The sequence below is a fragment of the Saccopteryx leptura genome, chromosome 1 (assembly GCF_036850995.1).
Source record: "Saccopteryx leptura isolate mSacLep1 chromosome 1, mSacLep1_pri_phased_curated, whole genome shotgun sequence".
Lineage (NCBI taxonomy): Eukaryota > Metazoa > Chordata > Mammalia > Chiroptera > Emballonuridae > Saccopteryx > Saccopteryx leptura.
Genome location: NC_089503.1, coordinates 389,785,212 through 389,802,949, shown reverse-complemented (window position 1 = coordinate 389,802,949; position 17,738 = coordinate 389,785,212). Strand labels below are relative to the sequence as shown.

At 42.0% G+C, this 17,738-nt stretch overlaps 2 protein-coding genes across 6 annotated transcripts in view; both read left to right on the top strand.

The window, feature by feature from the left end:
* The window catches only part of LOC136387785 (butyrophilin subfamily 1 member A1-like), a 253,376-nt gene that overhangs the window by 22,372 nt on the left and 213,266 nt on the right, over positions 1 to 17,738 (top strand). The gene's annotated exons all lie outside the window — the stretch shown is intronic.
* LOC136387786 (butyrophilin subfamily 1 member A1-like) overlaps positions 1 to 17,738 on the top strand; it is a 66,151-nt gene that overhangs the window by 5,683 nt on the left and 42,730 nt on the right. The window contains exons 1-9 of one of the 5 annotated variants that reach the window (XR_010748156.1): positions 190 to 411; positions 1,252 to 1,394; positions 3,125 to 3,145; positions 4,461 to 4,481; positions 6,833 to 6,853; positions 8,246 to 8,272; positions 8,720 to 8,746; positions 9,297 to 9,323; positions 9,499 to 10,323. Coding sequence is in view for 1 of the 5 variants with exons in the window: in XM_066359824.1 (XP_066215921.1) it covers positions 368 to 411; positions 1,252 to 1,394; positions 3,125 to 3,145; positions 4,461 to 4,481; positions 6,833 to 6,853; positions 8,246 to 8,272; positions 8,720 to 8,746; positions 9,297 to 9,323; positions 9,499 to 10,031 (864 nt within the window). In the remaining 4 variants the exon portion in view is untranslated. Of the gene's footprint in view, positions 1 to 183; positions 412 to 1,213; positions 1,416 to 3,124; positions 3,146 to 4,460; positions 4,482 to 6,832; positions 6,854 to 8,245; positions 8,273 to 8,719; positions 8,747 to 9,296; positions 9,324 to 9,498; positions 10,342 to 17,738 lie in introns of those variants that run through there. The other 4 variants (XM_066359824.1, XR_010748159.1, XR_010748157.1 and 1 more) reach the window with 4 other exon arrangements.

Here is a 17,738-nt window from a genome sequence, read left to right as displayed (position 1 = left end):
TCCTGTATACTCTCATCTTGAAAATAATACTAACAGCAGAAAAAACAGGCAGAGGAGCAGCCATTCTGCAGAGGTGTGTGTGTGTGTGTGTGTGTGTGTGTGTGTGTGTGTGTGTGTGTTCACATGAGCACAGCACTGATATCTAGATCATACACGTGGCTTTATGGCCAGGTGAAGTCTCTATCACCGTCACAGGAATGAGGGAACAAAGTGCAGTCTGCAGTCCCCAGCTGCTCTCCACATCCGGGAGCTCCTCTCACATCCCCGCTGGGGCTGCGCAGGGAGGAGACCTCCAGGTTTCTGAGCAAAGCTTCTAGGCTGTGAGCTTTCGTGTTTCAGAAGAGGCTTCACAGGAGAAAGATGTCCTATGACCCTCAGAAACTGTTACATTTCTGTTGATGGCTCAGCCAGGTAAATCTAAACAGAAGATTTTATTATGGAGATGAAGAGCAGCTTGTGTGTGTGTGTGTGTGTGTGGTGTGTGTGTGTGTGTGTGTGTGTGTGTGTGTGTGTGTGTGTAGAGCCTAAGATAGTGTCAGTAGAGACAATGAAGAATTGAGAGGAAAGGGTCTAAATTTAGCATATTTGACCTTCATAATTTAACTGTTTTTCTTCTTATTTCTCCCTTTAGAAAACCTTAAGGATTCTTCTAGAAAAGCTCTAATCCTCTCTGTCTTAAACACTATACTGTAATCTTCATCTCTCTGGTCCTGAGAACATGTCTGGCTCGATCTTTATAGGTTCTGGGTCCCCTCTCTGTCCTGTATCATCCTGACATCCCTCAGTTCTCTCCCCATCAGTGGCTTTCACTTTCTGTCGGGTAAGAACACTCTGAGTCTCCTTCCCTGCACCCCCTTCTGGAATGCACTCACTCACTCAATTCTCATACAAGAATTCATTCAAGCAAACCTTCAAAAGATCCAGAATCCTCCTGTTTGCAGCTTCTCACACTGCCTCAGGAAGAAACTTTGGGGTGAGAGCAGGCCTGTGACAGACAGGGCGTCCTCCACTTCCCAGGGAACTGCTGCCAGGGGAGGTGACCTTGGTCAAAGCCCACCCCTGACCCAGGAGACAGGCTCCCCCATCCTAACCCTGTCCTCAGTTCCCCACCGTGGGCCATGCCCAGACAGCAGTCTCCCCTGCGTCCTAGAAAGTGATGGAGGTCACTTCTCCTGAGGAAACTGATCTGGGTCTTGATTCTGTTTGCTTGCAGGAAGGAAGTGAAGACAAATACTGTTTTATCCTATATAGGAGTGAACAAAATGTCTCTTGGATTCCATGTTTCACATTTTGCACTATAACAACTATTTCAGAGAAGAATACATCAGCTGCGCTTCTAATCATGGGACAGTCAGCTTCGGATAATCAAGTCTCTGAGCAAACCAAAGAAAACGGTGAGTTTAAACGTGAGTGAAGTGATGGGCTGGATATTTCGGGCACTGAACAACTGAATAGATCCAAGAAGACTTTCTCACAGAGTTATGTGGTGTGTCTGTAAAGAAAGTAGTTTCCACAGAAGGGCTCTTATCATCGCCTTCTAACATCTCATCACTCAGTGTTCACAGCAAACCCGTGTTAACCCTGGGAATCAGCATTGGTGAGAACATGAGGTGACAGTCTCCAGAATCTGCAAGGTCCCCAAACTCCAATTCAGGAAAAATGATTAAGTACTGCATTAGAATGGAATACACACACACACACACACATACACACACACACACACACACACACACACACACATGGAAATATCCAAAGACCTTTCCAAATATTACAAATATATGATAGTGTTTCATACAGAGTAAAAATAATAAAAAATGATTTTATTTAAAAATATCAAATAAGTATGTTAAGATTTTATGGAATTTATTTAAAATGTTTTATTTCTCCTGTTTAAGTGATGTTTTAATGCTTTATTGAAGTTATTGGGGAGACCTTGGTTTATAAATCTGTGCAGGTCTCAGCTGCTGGATTCTATCACACCCCATCTGCATGTGGCACTGTGCTCCCACCCAGTCACGGATCCTCTGTCACTTTTCTGTTTATTTTAAGTCTTTATGTCCCAACATGTCACATAATATTTCTAAAATTGTAGTGGGTATTTCAGTGGAATGGATTTCCAAATATATTCTTTTTTCGTGAAATCGAAGTGACTTGGCCACGTTGACAAACAACCGTTAGCAGATGTAACTCTTTCTCTGCCTCTTCTTTAAAGTGTGTAGAAAACCTGTCTGATGCATGTGAGCTTGGATATTATTTTCTTGGTTCAGGGAAAGGTACAGTAAGGTCCAGTGAGAAACAAAATCTCTTTCAGAGAATTCCAATCCACTGCATTCAACACACAAGAGAATTAAGATAAGCTTCATGCAGGAAGGAGTTGAAACAAAAAATCAAATACAGTATGGTTAAAAACAAGGAGGACGCAGCCCTCAGACCCCCCACCCTGTGTCACTGGGAGGAGCTGTGTGTCAGTGCTCCTTCCACAGTGTGGTGGCCACTCTGCACGATGTCGCTGCCACAGCAGTGAGACCCACTGATGTGTTAAAACATCCAATGACCATACTAAAGAAACAAACGGAATAACAGAAACATTAATATTTCAAATAGACCAAGAATAATAGTTTTAGCCTAGCCTGTGGTGGCCCCGTGGACAGAGCGTGGACCTGGAACACTGAGGTGGCCAGTTCGACCCTGGACTTGCCCAGACACGGCACCCAGGGCAGCAGCTACAGCTACAGTGAAGCAGCTATGAGTCCACACGTTATCCTCCTGCCTCCCATCTGTTTTCTCTGCATTATTAATAAATAAAATATTTTCAAAAACAACAATCATTTTAGAAACTAAACAGTAAATTAATATTTTTAAACTTTTATATTGTTGTACTAAACTAACTCCATCATCCACATTTTTATTTGCTGAATGATGCTTGTGGACAATAGAGAGCTCTGAGCTGCTGTGTCCAGGTCTGTTTGGGGGCGGGGCAGACGTGTGATGTGATGAGTGTTTGTGTGTTCATCTGAAATGCGGTTATGGTAAATTTTAAATGTCAGTTTACCAGTTCATTTGAAATCTCCTTGTGCTTGGTTCCATTAAATTGACATTTATCTTTTCTTTTCTTTTTTTCCAGCGGAACTAAAGAAAAAATTAGGTAAAATTACTGATATTCCTTTACCAATGGTCCCCTTGAAATCATCTGGTTTATTTCTCTTTTTGATATTTATGGCCTATTTATCCAAGTGCCTTCCGTTAGCCTGTCCTCCTCCTAGATGTCCACTGTCCCCACCTGATTCTGGGACAGCACTTCTCCCGTGTGGGGCTCTGTCCCTTTCTGTCTCCTACCTTCCCTCCTTTCCCATTCCTTCTTCTGTCATTTTATACAATTATCTCGCTGTAAACATTAGATGCTTCTGTCTTGCAGAGAACTGCCACACTTTCATTAATAATTCACTGAAGGGAAGGGTTTCAAGCTGACAAAAACATGGTTTTTAGATATATACATACATCTTTGTGTGTGTTTTTTTTTTTTGGAAAATATTCAGATTTAGGCCCTCTGTCAAGTTTTCCACATTTCAGTGGGCATTACTGTGTAATCGATACTTCTCCAAACCCTTAAGGGACAAGACTTCAAAATTTCAATATTCACTATCAGTCTCCATTGTCTTCTCACAGCCTGTGTCATGATCAATACCTTGTATCATTCACTGGTCAGATGTGACATAGTGGGGTGTCCCTCTTCCACTGTCCTTGATCATATGACCCGGGTGTTCCAAGGTATCTAAATATTTTACATAATATTTCTGGTTTTTGAAAATATTCACATCTGCCAATTTTTTATTCCTTTACATTATTTTCTACACAGTTCTCAAATGTCAAACAGCACTTAAAAACAAACAATTTAGAGAATGATGAAATATCTTAAGGTGAGGTCAAAAGTAATAATACCTCCTTGATCTGTACTGAATAAGTGAAGGATACAAAAAATAAATACTGACCACGATGTATCAAAAAACAAAACAAAACAGAAAAGCCTTCATCATTCAAAGCTTAGTATTGTCTTTTTCTAATGACAATTTCAATTATATTTTTGTTTTCTTAGAAATGGTCTTTAGGAATATATCCCCCTAATGTACAGAGCAGGTGTCACATGACTAGTGCAACATAAGTGGATTTGTCATGATGGACGCCTCTACTGTAAGCGTCCTCATCAATGGTTCAGTCCTTGTGTCATTTGTGAATATGTCCGCATTTTAATCTGAAAATGGTGATAGTTCAGTGACAGGGAACACTTACTAGTGCACATCCCAGCATTTCTGACCTAACTCCCTCATTGTTTTATGTCCTGACTTAGTTTCCCGTGTGCTCCAGGGTGAACTAGGAAAGGGGGTCCATTTCTGTTCTTTGTCATACCCAACATTGTGTTTTCACTTGGAGTGAGTTGTTTATTTCTTCCTTTTGCTTTTCAGCCAAGAGTGAACAGGAGAAAAGTAAGTACCGGTAACCTCCTCCCCGTGTCCTTCCCTCACCTGTTCCTTATCCCCTGTCTTCTCTCTCAGTGACCACCTACCTTTTGTCTCAGTGTCTTGGCCTTCCAACTCTGATTAGCCACCTTCATTTGCTGTTAAATTTCTCAGATAATACCCCTATCTTTGTCCTGTTGAAATTAGGGAGACAGAGCCTTTCTGTCCAATGAATTTTATCACTACGATATTTGCCAGTTTGTATACTTTTAAAGTTTCTGATTGTATTTTTTCTCCAAAGACAGCCAGGTCATTTGATTCAGGACCTTCCTCAGTGTCATTTCTATCCCTTCATCTGAAACACTTACCTTCATTCAGGCCTGAGTTAAATCAGATGTAGTTAGTTTGTGAATTGAACAGTGGACAAAATCGGTGTGAATAGACGCACATTAGAACTTAATTCTGAATTTATCTATACAAACGGTCTCTCAGTAACTCTTCTACACTGCGTGTAGCAACTTTGTACAATGAAGGGACTGCAATTAGAACTAAATACATACATATATAGAAGCATCCAAAGACCACTTTAAATATCACAATATTTCTGGGTGGTCCACATAGTGTGAATAGAGATCAAAAATATTTTTATAAAGTATCTCCAGAATATTTAAAAATATTACACAATTCATTAAATATTATTATTTTCTTCTATTTTAACATTTTTAAATGTGTTATTGAATTTATCAGGGTGACCTTGGTTAATAAAAGTAAGTAGGTCTCAGGTGCACGAGTCTATCACACGTCATGGGGACATGGCAGTGGGATCACCACCCCAGTCACGGTCCCTTCCGTCTCCTTGTCATTTATGTCCCGACCTGTCTGCACGACAGTGAGCTCTGAGCTCCTCGCGGTGTGTCTTTCTATGTGTCCTCATACTCCTCCTAATAAAGTAGACTCAAAGACAGATTTTTCAATAATTTCAATCTACTCGAGGGCTTTTTTTACCTAAAATGTAATTAATTTTTCTATTGTTTAATGAAGATTTTCAGAGCATGTTAGATAATCTTCCTGCTGTGCCATTAATCCAGGCAATTTTAAATGACTGGTACAGGGTGTCTTTAGTATTCATTCCCTTTTTATCTCTCTGTCATCTGTCTGCTAATGTTTCTGGGCTGTCTAGTCATCTGACCCCATGTTTTCGGTGTTTGGATTCTCTGCTGTTGAGTGATGTTCACTGCTGTCTCCCTCACCTCCACCCTTTCCCATTCTTTCCTTCTTTACTTCATGCCATCTTTCCCTATAAACAAGGGCATCCTCTGTCTGGAGAGAGTTGCTGCAGATTCATTAAGAAGTCTGTGACACTTATTTATAAATATTACTGGGAAACTATCCTAACATAGATCCTATGTTGGGTATTGAAAGTTTGAAGGTTTGTTAATACACAATTGATACTCTCCCAAAACATTATAAGATAAGAGATGATTCTAAGCATGATGAGTTTAGTTTCTTTAACTGTTGTTCTTTCAAAGTCTGTGTAAAAACTGATACCATTCATTTGATCAAGTGTGAACTTGATGGTCACACTTGTCCTGCCTTTGAACATATCATCCAACTGTCCTCATCTATCTAAATATATTTCATAGTTTTTCCTGCCTTTAAAAATAAATTCCAACCTTACTACTTGTTCTATTTTTTACTTTTTAAATGACACACTTATGAAGTTGGCAAACTTCAGTTCTTGTAAAATATTTTTGGAAGGATATGATATCTTAAAGAGAGTTCAAATGTATCTCTCCATTCTGAATATTTTAAATGAACTAAAATACTGTTGTATTAATATTTTCCCATAAGAAAATTTAACAACGACATACAAGTTTACTACCCTTCCTTTCTAATGACAATTTCAATTATACCCTCAAAAGTGATATATTCAACGACCTTTAGTTGTATTCAGTTTTATTTTTAGATGAGCATATTTAAGAATATAACTCTTTAATGTACAGAGCAAGTTGTATGTGACCTATTCACCAAAAGCTGTTTTGATCAGATGGGTGCCTTTACCATAACGTCCATGTCTGTGCCATGTACCTGAAGCCATTCATACATAAACATGGAAGAGATCAAGTTCAAGGTGGTCTCTCTGACACTTCTCCTACATTTTACTTTTATTTAGTCATTTGAACAAGGTCATTCATTTTTCTCTCTTTTCTAGGAAAAAAAGTGATATCTTGCCCATTTTTCAGTTTTTGTTTGTTTCCTGCTGACTCATTTCTCAATGTATCTGTTGTACCCATTTACGTTGAATTTTCAGCTGATTGTAATTTTATGTGTTTGTTTCCCTTATATTTACAAAACTTTTTTGCTTTGTTTTTTTTCAGGAAAACTTCAACAAGAAATTGGTAATTTTCCTCAAACTGGCACTCCCTTCATGATGTATCATGGAAAAACTTTTTCTTGTTTCTTCCTTGTTCTTTACATCATTACCACCTCTATCTTAGCTCTTTTTTCATTAATTTTAAGTTACTTGAACAATTTTCATCTATAAAAGGTGATAATCCAATAACAGAGGAACATATAATACAACACACCCCAGAGGGGAGGATGGCATTCCCTCTGATGGTGACATGTCTTCTGAAACCTGATGGTCCCAGTTCTCATAAATACGGGTCAATGTGCACTTCAGACTGAGCTACAAAAGGGATTCCAATTTCTGTTCTCCTCCCTTCCCTCACTTGTGATTTCACTTGGAATGACTTGCTTATTCCTTTCTTTTACTTTTTAGGGGAGAGTGAACAGGAAAGAAGGCAAATCCCAGCATGTAGCTCACTTTGTCTCTGTCCTCCTCCCCTCTGTGTCTTGTGCCATTTCCTCCAGTTCCCAGTGATCCTCGTTCTTAACAGAGCTGTGCTTGTGTATGACTTTGTCTTCATATCTTATCCTTCCAACTCGGATTACTCACCTTCATTTGTTTTTCAATTTCTCTTATTATTACCTCATTTATTTGTGTTGTCTTTGCAATCAGGGAGACAGAACCTTCCTATGAATAGAACCTTATTAATAAGATGTGCAAATTTGGGGATATTTAAACTTTATGATGTATGAGTTTTCTTTAAGAAAGGCTTATTTGACTTAGAACGCTCTTCACATCCATATAATACTTCTTTACTCTTATTTTCCTGATATTTAATTTAGAAATGTTAAGACTTTCTTCACAAAATACATATGAAGTAACATTGTTCTATACTTTTTTTCTGTGAGAAGAACTGTACTAAGCGGCCTTCAAATTTTGTAAGGTTATCATTTGGGAGATAGTGATGACATTTAGTAGATGTTTTTATCTGTGGAACACAGGAGACAAAAGGCTGTAAAACCACCAAAGGGACCTGGCCAGAGAGCTTGGTTGGTTACAGTGCTATCCACAAGCACAGTGGTTGCTAGTTCTATCCCAGGTCACAGCACATACAGGAAAGATTGATGTTCCTGTCTGCATCTCTCTGTCTCTCTCCCTCCCTCTCTCTCTGTCTCTTAAAATCAATAAATTTAAAAGAAGAGCACCAAAAAGGCTATCTCCAAGAAGGTAGAACAAGTAAATGTAATTGTGAATCTTATCAACTTTAACTACTCATAAACAAAAAGAACAAACTTTAGAGATTTCTTTCATGACTTTTGAAATGAGCATTACTTGGTCAATGTGCAGACAAAAATGTTGTCAGATGTACAGCTCTAAGTGCATCTTCCTGATGAGGCTGAGAACACCTGTCTCATACGTGTGTCTGTGTGTTTTCTCTCAGCCAGGAGGAAGTCTCAGTACAAGTCAGGTGAGTAGTGCTTTGCTCTCAGAAAGCTCCATTCATCTGTCACTCGGGGTCGTCCCCTGTAGCCGTCGGAGAGGATACGGATTTACACAAAAGTGTATGATTGGCAGAGTAACAACCAAGCATCATCTTTCTAAACTTCAATAAATTCTGTCTGAACTGCAAACCACACGTGATCCAGCACGTCCTTTCCCCTCCCTCTCTCTTCTTTCCTGTCTTCATTTAATTTCCTTCTTTCCACTCCTTCTCTGTCTCTCCCATGTTTTGTTGCTTCTGTATTTCCACCTGTCCCGCATCTGATCATTTTTATTATCATGCTTGAAAAACGGAGTATGAAGATAATACAGGATAGAAAAAGGATGCTCAAGGGAGGTACAAGAAATGGGAAAAAGACAGGGAGAAACAGGGAAGAAACAAAAGTAAAAGTCTTTCTGTTTTTTCTTTTTGCAGTTGGGAGGAAAGAGCATTTATATCCCGGTGAGTGACATGGGACGTGATGACAAAAGTCTTGTTATCAAAGATTTTATTAGATGAACACAAACTGCAGCAATGCTGAAAATCAAAGAAACACTAAGGTTTACTTTGTATGAACTCAAAAGATCACACAATATTTTAACAGATGTTCTAAAACAATTATATTATAGCAGTTTTTATTTTTTTAATTGCAATTCAGTGTGTTCTGAATGTAGGTGGAAGGTTAACATCTGCTAAAATTTGAGAAAACTAATGCAAAAAATAAGCTATTTGGTCAGACTCACCATATAACCTATAACTCTCAATCATCCTAAGTAATTTATAGATATTTATCTTGTAAGAATGTGGGGTGAAGAGAGCATAGAATGGATCAGAACTTCCAGTCACACATCATCTAGCAGCCTGTAAAAGAGGCTTCAGTACATGAAAGAGTATTAGCTTGGGTTGGCATTTTCTTGAATTGATCCTAAGGAATGTATACTCATAGTATTCTGGGCAGACAGGCAGCTTATCTTTCAAATGGTGAGTTCTCATATCTATTTTTTCCTTGCAGATTGGAGAAAAGAAGAGTTCAAAGCTGGTGAGTCTATGATGGTCCAGGAAGGACCCTCACCTTGCAGGGTGGTCTTGGGGAAAGATGGGTGGAGATGAGCTGGATCTACCCAGGACCAGAAGAGATCTCATAGAATGGGATCGCTCCAGCCCAGACATACTGAGACCTTCCTCAAAATCATGATGATCTACTTGTCCTGTAGTAACTGTGACCCTGGACGCAGCCACTGCTCATCCTGCCCTCCTCCTCTCTGAAAATGGGAGACAAGTGACCTGGCAAGAAAGGGGACAAGATCTGCCCAACTCCACCCAAAGATTCGAATCCCTTCCCTGTGTGCTGGGTCATCCGGACATCAGCTCGGGGCAATGCTACTGGGAGGTGGAGGTTGGGAAGGCACCTTCCTGGGACCTGGGAGTTTGTAGAGATAATGTAACAAGGAAAGGGAGGGTCACCATGTCCCCAAAGAATGGTTTCTGGGCCATCAGGCTCTACAGTGGAGAATACTGGGCCATCACTTCCCCAGCAACCCCTCTTACTGTAGGAGAAAAGCCCCTCAAAGTGGGGATATTTCTGGATTATGAGGATGGAGATGTCTCTTTCTTTAACATGACAGATGGGTCCCACATATTCAGCTTTCCCAAGAACACTTTCCACGGTGTCCTGAGACCTCTTTTCAGGCTCTGGTCCTCAGAGTCAGGTTCCCTAAATATCTGTTCAGGTAAATTAAATAAGTGACTGATGTTGTAATTCATATGCCAATCCAACTCTCATTAGAAATAGTTACTTTGGGTCCCAATGTTGATCACATTCTATTGGGTGAGATACAAATAGACTGTTTCCTTCTCCTTACTGGTTCAGATTCAGGATGAAGCTCTGACACACAGACTGATGATTGTCCCTCATGTCAACGTCCCCTCTTCCTTAGTTATAGAGTCCTCTAATTACACACCTAGAGACCCTCACACAAATGGTAGATTTCCCACCTCCCCTGCTGTCTGTGACTAAATGATGACCTGTGTGTTATAAGGTGAATTATCCTGTATGACCCCTGAAGTGTATCCTTAAATGAAAATTGTGTCCTTTTTTCTCCTTTACTTTTTCTGCTGGCTATAATGTTTCTTGATGAATACAACTCAAATAACATCTGTGGTCATGTAACCTGGAATGGATGCCAGAGAAATTAGAAGTAGCTTCAGTTTTAACAACATCATGGAACTACTTTATTACTCAATTTCAACATTATCTGCTGTGAGAAATAAACCTTTGAACATATAAGACATTTACATTTTGAATATTGTCCTCCTAATCGACTCTAACCACGTGGTATACTCTCCCTTTAAGGAGGCAAAGGAGGACGTCCAGGTGGAATGTCCAGGGGAACCCAGGTGTGACCCCTGGTCTCTCAGCTCCTCCCGCTCCCCCAGTGTGTCTCTCCCATTGGGGCCTCTTGTTCCTCCTGACCCCCCAGTCCCTCCTGATGTCACACCTGCCCTTTCCTGCTTAGAGCCGTGGTGAACACTGTCTAGTGTCCCATGACTCATAAATGAAACCCCTGGGTCACTGTCCTTCTGTCACACCCACTTGACAAACTCCAAGCACAGATCAACCTAATGACTTGTTTCTCAGACAGGAGCTCGCCGTGCTGTAACGGTCCCTCCTGTGAGAAGACGGGCTCTCTGCACATGCGCAGTCCCTGTCACGGCGTGGACACCGCCCTCTGCCCTCCTCCCTTCCTCTCTAGCCATGTGCACATCTTCACCTTTGCTGTCACATCTATTAACAATGTCACTGTCTTTCCACTGCCAACCCTGCTTTCCCCTTTTCTCAGTGTGCCTGTGCTGTCCTGCCCTCTCCAGTTCTAGACTGCATCACCTTTGTGTTAGATTTTTCCATTAATCTTACATTTTTAACCCTGGCCGGTTGGCTCAGCAATAGATCATCGGCCCTGCATGTGAAAGTCCTGGGTTCAATTCCTGGCCAGGGCACACAGGAGAAGTGTCCATCTGCTTCTCCACCCATCCCCTATCCTTTCTCTTTGTCTCTCTCTTCCCCTCCCTCAGCCAGGGCTCCATTGGAGTAAAGTTGGCCCAGGCTCTGAGGATGGCTCCATGGCCTCTGCCTCAGGCACTAGAATGACTCTGGTTGCAACAGAGCAACACCCCAGATGAGCAGAGCATCGCCCCCTGGTGGGCATGCCAGGTGGATCCCGGTGGGCGCATGCGGGAGTCTCTCTGCCTCCTCTCCTTTCACTAAAAAAATTTTAAATTAATTAATTAAATTTTAAAAAATATTTTTCATTTTCATATTAAAATCAGAACTATAAAATGTATCACCTCTATTCTCCTAACTCTCCTTTTATAACTGAACTTTTCAAATAGTCACATAAACAGTCCATTTCTATTTCCCTGTTCCCTTTTGTCTTCATTATACACATATGATACAGGTTGAATTGTACTCTGCCACTCCCAACGCAAAGTCCCTATGTAGAACTCGTACCTTCAGTATTCAGAATGTGACCTCGTTTAATTTTCTAGAAAGAGCACTTATTTCATCATGAAGGCTTCACCTCATGAGCTGATCCAAACCTGACATCTCCCAGATGCTCCCCTTCCAATACCATCACGCTGGAGGCTGAGACTTAATAAAATCACATAGGATTCAATGGTACAATTCTATAATACGTCATCTGTATATGGCATTGTATGATCACTGCCCCACGTGATTTATCCTGCTCCTTACCTACTCCTGCCTGTCCCCACCCCTCTTCCCCTCGGAATCACCATACTTTGTCTGTGTCTGTGACTTTTACAGGGGTGTTTTGCTTAATCCCTCCACCTTTGTCACTCAGCCCTCCCAAGCCCTCTTCACTCTGGCAGCTGTGAGTCTGTTCGCTGCACCTGTGAGTCTGCTTATACTTTCTTCACTAGTTGACTTTGTTCATTAGTTTTCACGTGTAGATGAAATCATATGGTACTAATCTTTCTCTGACTGGCTTATTTCACTTGCATATTAATCTCCAGTATATTCATGATCCAGTAATTACAGTCTTGGGAATATACCCGAAGAAACCTAAAACTCTTATGCAAGAATATATATCCACCCTATGTTTACTGCAGCGTTATTTACAACAGTCAAGCTGTGGAAGCAGCCCAAGTGCCCGTCAGGAGATGAGCAGATGAAAGAGCTGAAGGGCATCTACACAGGGGAATGCTACACACTGTGAAAAAGAAGAAAATCTACTTTTTGAAACTGTATGAATGCAGCAGTTGAATTGCTTTTTAAAGTTGAATGTGATGTGTACACCACAATTATAGTCTTGATCCAACAACTTGAAAAATAAAGAAACTGAAAAAGAATCATATGTTTAAAAAGTAAAGACCCTGAGGGAGTGACACTGACTGATGAACTAGATGAGGTGACACAAGCCCCTCTCCCAGCCCCCTCACCCCCATGTTTACCAGTAAGTGCAAGGGGCACAACTCCAGAGAGGGACCCTGTGGGGACAGAGTGTGGGGACACTGCAGGAGGAGGCTGAGGTAGGAGGGGAGGAGAGGGGGGCAGAGTAATTTCCGGTATTCTCAGGTGCACAGAAAAATGAACAAATCTTCCTAGAATAAAGGAGCCTTCAGCGAATACAAGTTTGCCAGCTTTGAAATATATTCTTCTCCACAGCAGGAGATGAAACCTGTAGGAACATGAGTGTGGACACCTTCATGGCTGTGTAAGTGTCAGGCTGGGTAGACAGGACCACAGTACCCAGCAGAGCTGCCTGTATGCCCAGCAACAACCCCCCTCTGAAATGATAGTGAAAACATTATCTCCATTAAAAAATTTTTAAGTAAAAACAAAAAAAATTCCTTTTATAAAATTGTCCCTCTAAATAACCATTAGCAGTAAAAATGGAAAGTGTGAAATATACTATGAATGAACAATGTGGAATTCTGAGAATAAAATCACAGCCTCAGAAGGACATTTAAGGAGCAAACGATGAATTCAGCTTTGCATGTGCTGACCTTGGGGTACAAGCAGATTGACCCCAGGGAGACATTGTGGAGGGAGACCCATGTATCGGTCAGAAGTCAGGAGAAAGGCCTGGAACACATTCATATCAGTGATCACTGAAGCAGGAGACGGGGTGAGTCTATCGATAGAGTCACAGGGGACAGAGCAGGAAGGGACAGCATGAAAGCCTAGGACAGAGGGACAGGGGGGGAGCAGGGTGAGGACAGGGCTGAGAGCAGGACCAGTGACTGGCCCATGCAGACCCTGGAGCTACAAGAGCACCGTGTCCTGGAAATCTACAGGACGAGAGTGTCTGTGTGTCAGTGCTGTGCACGTTCAAGGCTGAGACACAGGCAGCAGAGCACGCAGGACCGAGCTGAGCACGTTCAGCAGACGGACGGGGCTGCAGAGAGGACGGACATTCGGAAAGTGAGGAGGCTGAAGGCAGACCATTCTTTCAGAGAAATACTGGTTTATAGGGAAGAAATATATGACAGATTCTATCAGAGAATAAAGGAAGGAATTTAGTTTATGCTTCTCTTTATTTTATCTATTTTCTTCTGTTTTTAATGGGAAGATAGCAAAACATATATGCATGTAGAGAGGAGAGACAGAGTGAGAGCCAGAAGGTGCAGGAGAAAAGGTGTCCCCTGAGGTGACTGTGCTGAGGAGGGACAGAGGGATGTGGGCACCCAGTCCTGAGGACAGCAGGAGAGACGGCAGGACAGATGACAGGGAGGAGAAGAGCTCACAACAGAAGACCACCGTCAAATCCGTGGATAGAAGGATGAGGCCACAGTTGTGAGTTGATTCAGTTAATCTGCATAAGGACTGATCTGGTGGAGAGTGAATAATTCCTGAGGACAAGCCCTGAAAACCTGGGCGGGAGACCCCGAGAGCAGAGGGGAGAGGGAACTGTGGGCTCCGGAGAAGAAGGACGAGTCTGAGTGTCGAGGAGGATGAAAGAGTGTGAGAAACTGTGTTGTCTATGCAGGAAAATCACAGAAATTGTCCCAGTTGCATTGTTACCTCTCAGTAAATCAGTGATCTGGGTTTGTCACCATTGGGACTTTCTGAAAGTCCCTCTGACCTGCCCATTCATTTGTCAGATTCTTTTCAACTCTCCTTCTCTCTAACTGTGCTTGTGTGCCGTCTTTGTCATGGCTTTAGCTCTGAAATGTCCCAATACCTTATCTTTATTTTACTGAACCTTAAAGATTTTCTCAGTTTTCAACACTAAAACACATAAAAAATTGTCTAAATCAAAATACTCTCTCAGCAATAAAAACAATATCTCTGATTTCTCAGCCCTGTGGACCATGTAACAAAGGTTAACCAATTATACTGATATCTTTACTAAGTTGTTGGTTCTCAGGGGTTGAAAAATTAACAGGGTTTTTAGAGTTTGGATTTCTGGAGGACAAAGGTGTGGGGAACTGGCTGTAAGCTGACAGTCTGCCAACACCCCCCCCCCCCACACACACACACACACCTCTCTTGTCTGATTAGGTTGCAAAAGGCTAAGCCCTTCCCCACACCTCCACTATAGCTGTGATGCTCCTTCTACCCCTGTTGGTCAAATAAGTTTGTGAATATGATATATATGTTTGCTCGCTTGTGACTTATATTGGGTGTGGGGGACAGGCTATAAGCAGGCCAGGTCGTTGTAGCCTAAGGTTTGGTTTTAGGACTAAGCTTTTCCCCACACCCTTGACTGATTGTATGATCTGGGTGGTGCACTCTCATGAGGAATCCAATTATGCCTTGGATAAGTGACTTTGTATCAGAGACTTCCTTGTTTGTATATTGGATTAAGGGATTTTGGTTTTCTACACTATAAAGTGGGACAGACCAGGAGCTTGCTCACTCAGTTCCTGCTATCACGATTGCAGGGGCTTCCCTGATCCCTTGCCCTTCATGGGAAAAGCTGGTTTTCTGCTTTTCCCTTGTCTTCTTTTGTGGTTTGCCTGTCTTGGTGAGACACCAATAAATAGGATGGCCCACCATCCTCCGACTCCGCCGTTTCTTTACCATCTGCCCGAATCCAATGGGAACCTGCATGGGCCAGGCGGCTGCTTTGATAGTGACAGCCATGGCTCCTGGCCTTACAACCCCCCATGTTCCTCAGAAAGACCGAGGCAAGTTTGTTCTTTGTGTAAAGTTAGGATGTTTACATATGGTTGGGGTTTTCTGCGCTTGGTGGAATTTTTGGGTTGCCTTGGAAAGTGTAATCACAAAAGTCATTGATTTGCTAATAGCCCACTTTGCCCTATAAAATAAAGAAAGATGAAGTCTTTGGGCGTGGCCTGTCTCTGCTAGGGCGGTCTCTTTCTGCTACCAGTAATTGCAGATCCCTTCCGACCCCATCTTTTAATTCTTGAATTCTTTAAGTCTGTTTTCTTAATTCCACACCGTTTTTGCTTGGGACCTGAAAATACCAGTCGCGCTGGTTCGTAACAGTAGGTTGTGGAAATTTATTGCTCTGATCACTCTTTCCCGGCAAATAAAAACATGTGCGTGACCATCTCACATTATCTAAAGCAGTGTGTGCAAATATCAACAATATACCAAGGACGGAGTAAACAAAGAGAGAATGACAGAAAGACAGGATCCTTCATATTCTCAGCAGATCATTCACAGAGAGAAAATAGAGATGGAAAAATTAGTAAACTTTAGGAAAAGGAGATATATGGATTATTCCATGCGACTTAACTTTAAAAATATATGTGACAGCATGAGCAGGCAGTGGTGCAGTGGAGAGAGCTTCAGCCTGGGGACCCAGGTTTTTTTTTTTTAAATGTTACCTTTTTTTTAAATTTGATTTTTATTTTATTTATTCATCTTAGAAAGGAGAGAGAGAGGGAGAGAGAGAGAGGAGAGAGAGAGAGAGAGAGAGAGAGAGAGAGAAGGGGTGGAGGAGCAGGAAGCATCAATTCCCATATGTGCCTTGACCAGGCAAGCCCAGGGTTTCGAATCGGCGACCTCAGCATTTCTAGGTTGACGCTTTATCCACTGCGCCACCACAGGTCAGGCAGAGGGGACCCAGGTTTGAAACTCCAAGGTTCCCGACTTGAGCTCTGATTTACGAGCTAGAACACGGGATCACTGGCATGTGTGTGGGATCATATACATAACCTCATAGTTGCTGGTTTGAGCCCAAAGGTTGTTAGCTTAAACCCAAGGTCACTGGCTTGAGTCCAAGGTCACAAACTTAAGCAAGGGGTCACTCACTCTGTTGGAGCCCTCCCTCCCATCAAGGCACATATGTGAAAGCAATCAATGAACAACTAAGGTGCCACAAAGAAAAACTGATGCTTCTCATCTCTTTCCCTTCATGTCTGTCTGTCCCTCTCTGTCCCTCTCTTTCTCATATTATGTCACGCTAAATATATATATATATATATGAAATATGCATATAACAATACAGTGATAAAAACAACAAATATATGTAAATGAAATTCATGGATTCACCTGCTCATTTGTTCTAAATGCATTTACTGTATTTTTACCATTTCACACGATGTGAACAGTATAAACTTCAAATTTAAAACAAGATTGCTGTTAGGGCATTATTCATTGAGAATTACTAAAGACAAATCATTACTCCTTGATTTTATATGTGATTTAATTTTATTGTTGGAAATAGGATTTAAAAGAGCACAGTGCACTGGAGAACTCATGCATGAACCCCGCCCTGCCCCGCGGAGCACTGGGGTGACTCACAGCAGGTCTGAAACCTAGAGGGGGGACCATGGAGCCCACCCTGAAGGCAGCATGACCACAAACTCTGCAGTGTGAAAAGAAACATCTTCAGAAAAGTGCCCCAAAGTGTGATTTCAGGACAGTTTCACAAGACTTGGAATGTCTGAGTGAGATGCAGTCTTAAGTGCGGAGCAGAAGCCGTTCTCTGTACCGAGCAAGGTCGGGGTGCCCAGGGCAGAGGCCCCAGAACCGCCTCCATCACTGTTGACCTTTCTCGGCTCCGTAGGTTCAAGGTGGAGAATCACCCCCATCTCAGTCCGTGGGGCCGGGGTCCCCTGAGCAGCTTAGAGCTCCAGCAGGATGGTTTGGGAACTTCTCTCACAAATCACTCAAATTTCCATCCTGAGAGGGGGGACAATACATGGAGGGTTCTCTGAAACATGGAACAAACTGCTCTAAGACCAAACAAGTGTGTGATGCTGACGTCAGTGTAGGGGACCGAGAGCCCCAAGGGCCAGTGGGACCTCAGTCAGGGGTCAAATCATAAGAATCAAGAGATCAATCAACAGGTTCTTAGTAAATTCAGATTATGATCCGTAGGGTTTAGTTTATGTGCTAAGAGGTTAAACTGAGTGCAAGTGACATAACAATTAATGAAAGGCGGTGGCCCTGATTTCCTGCCCGGAGCCACCGATAGAATTCTAACTCAGTGCTGTGGGCATTGAGTGCCCAGAGTGT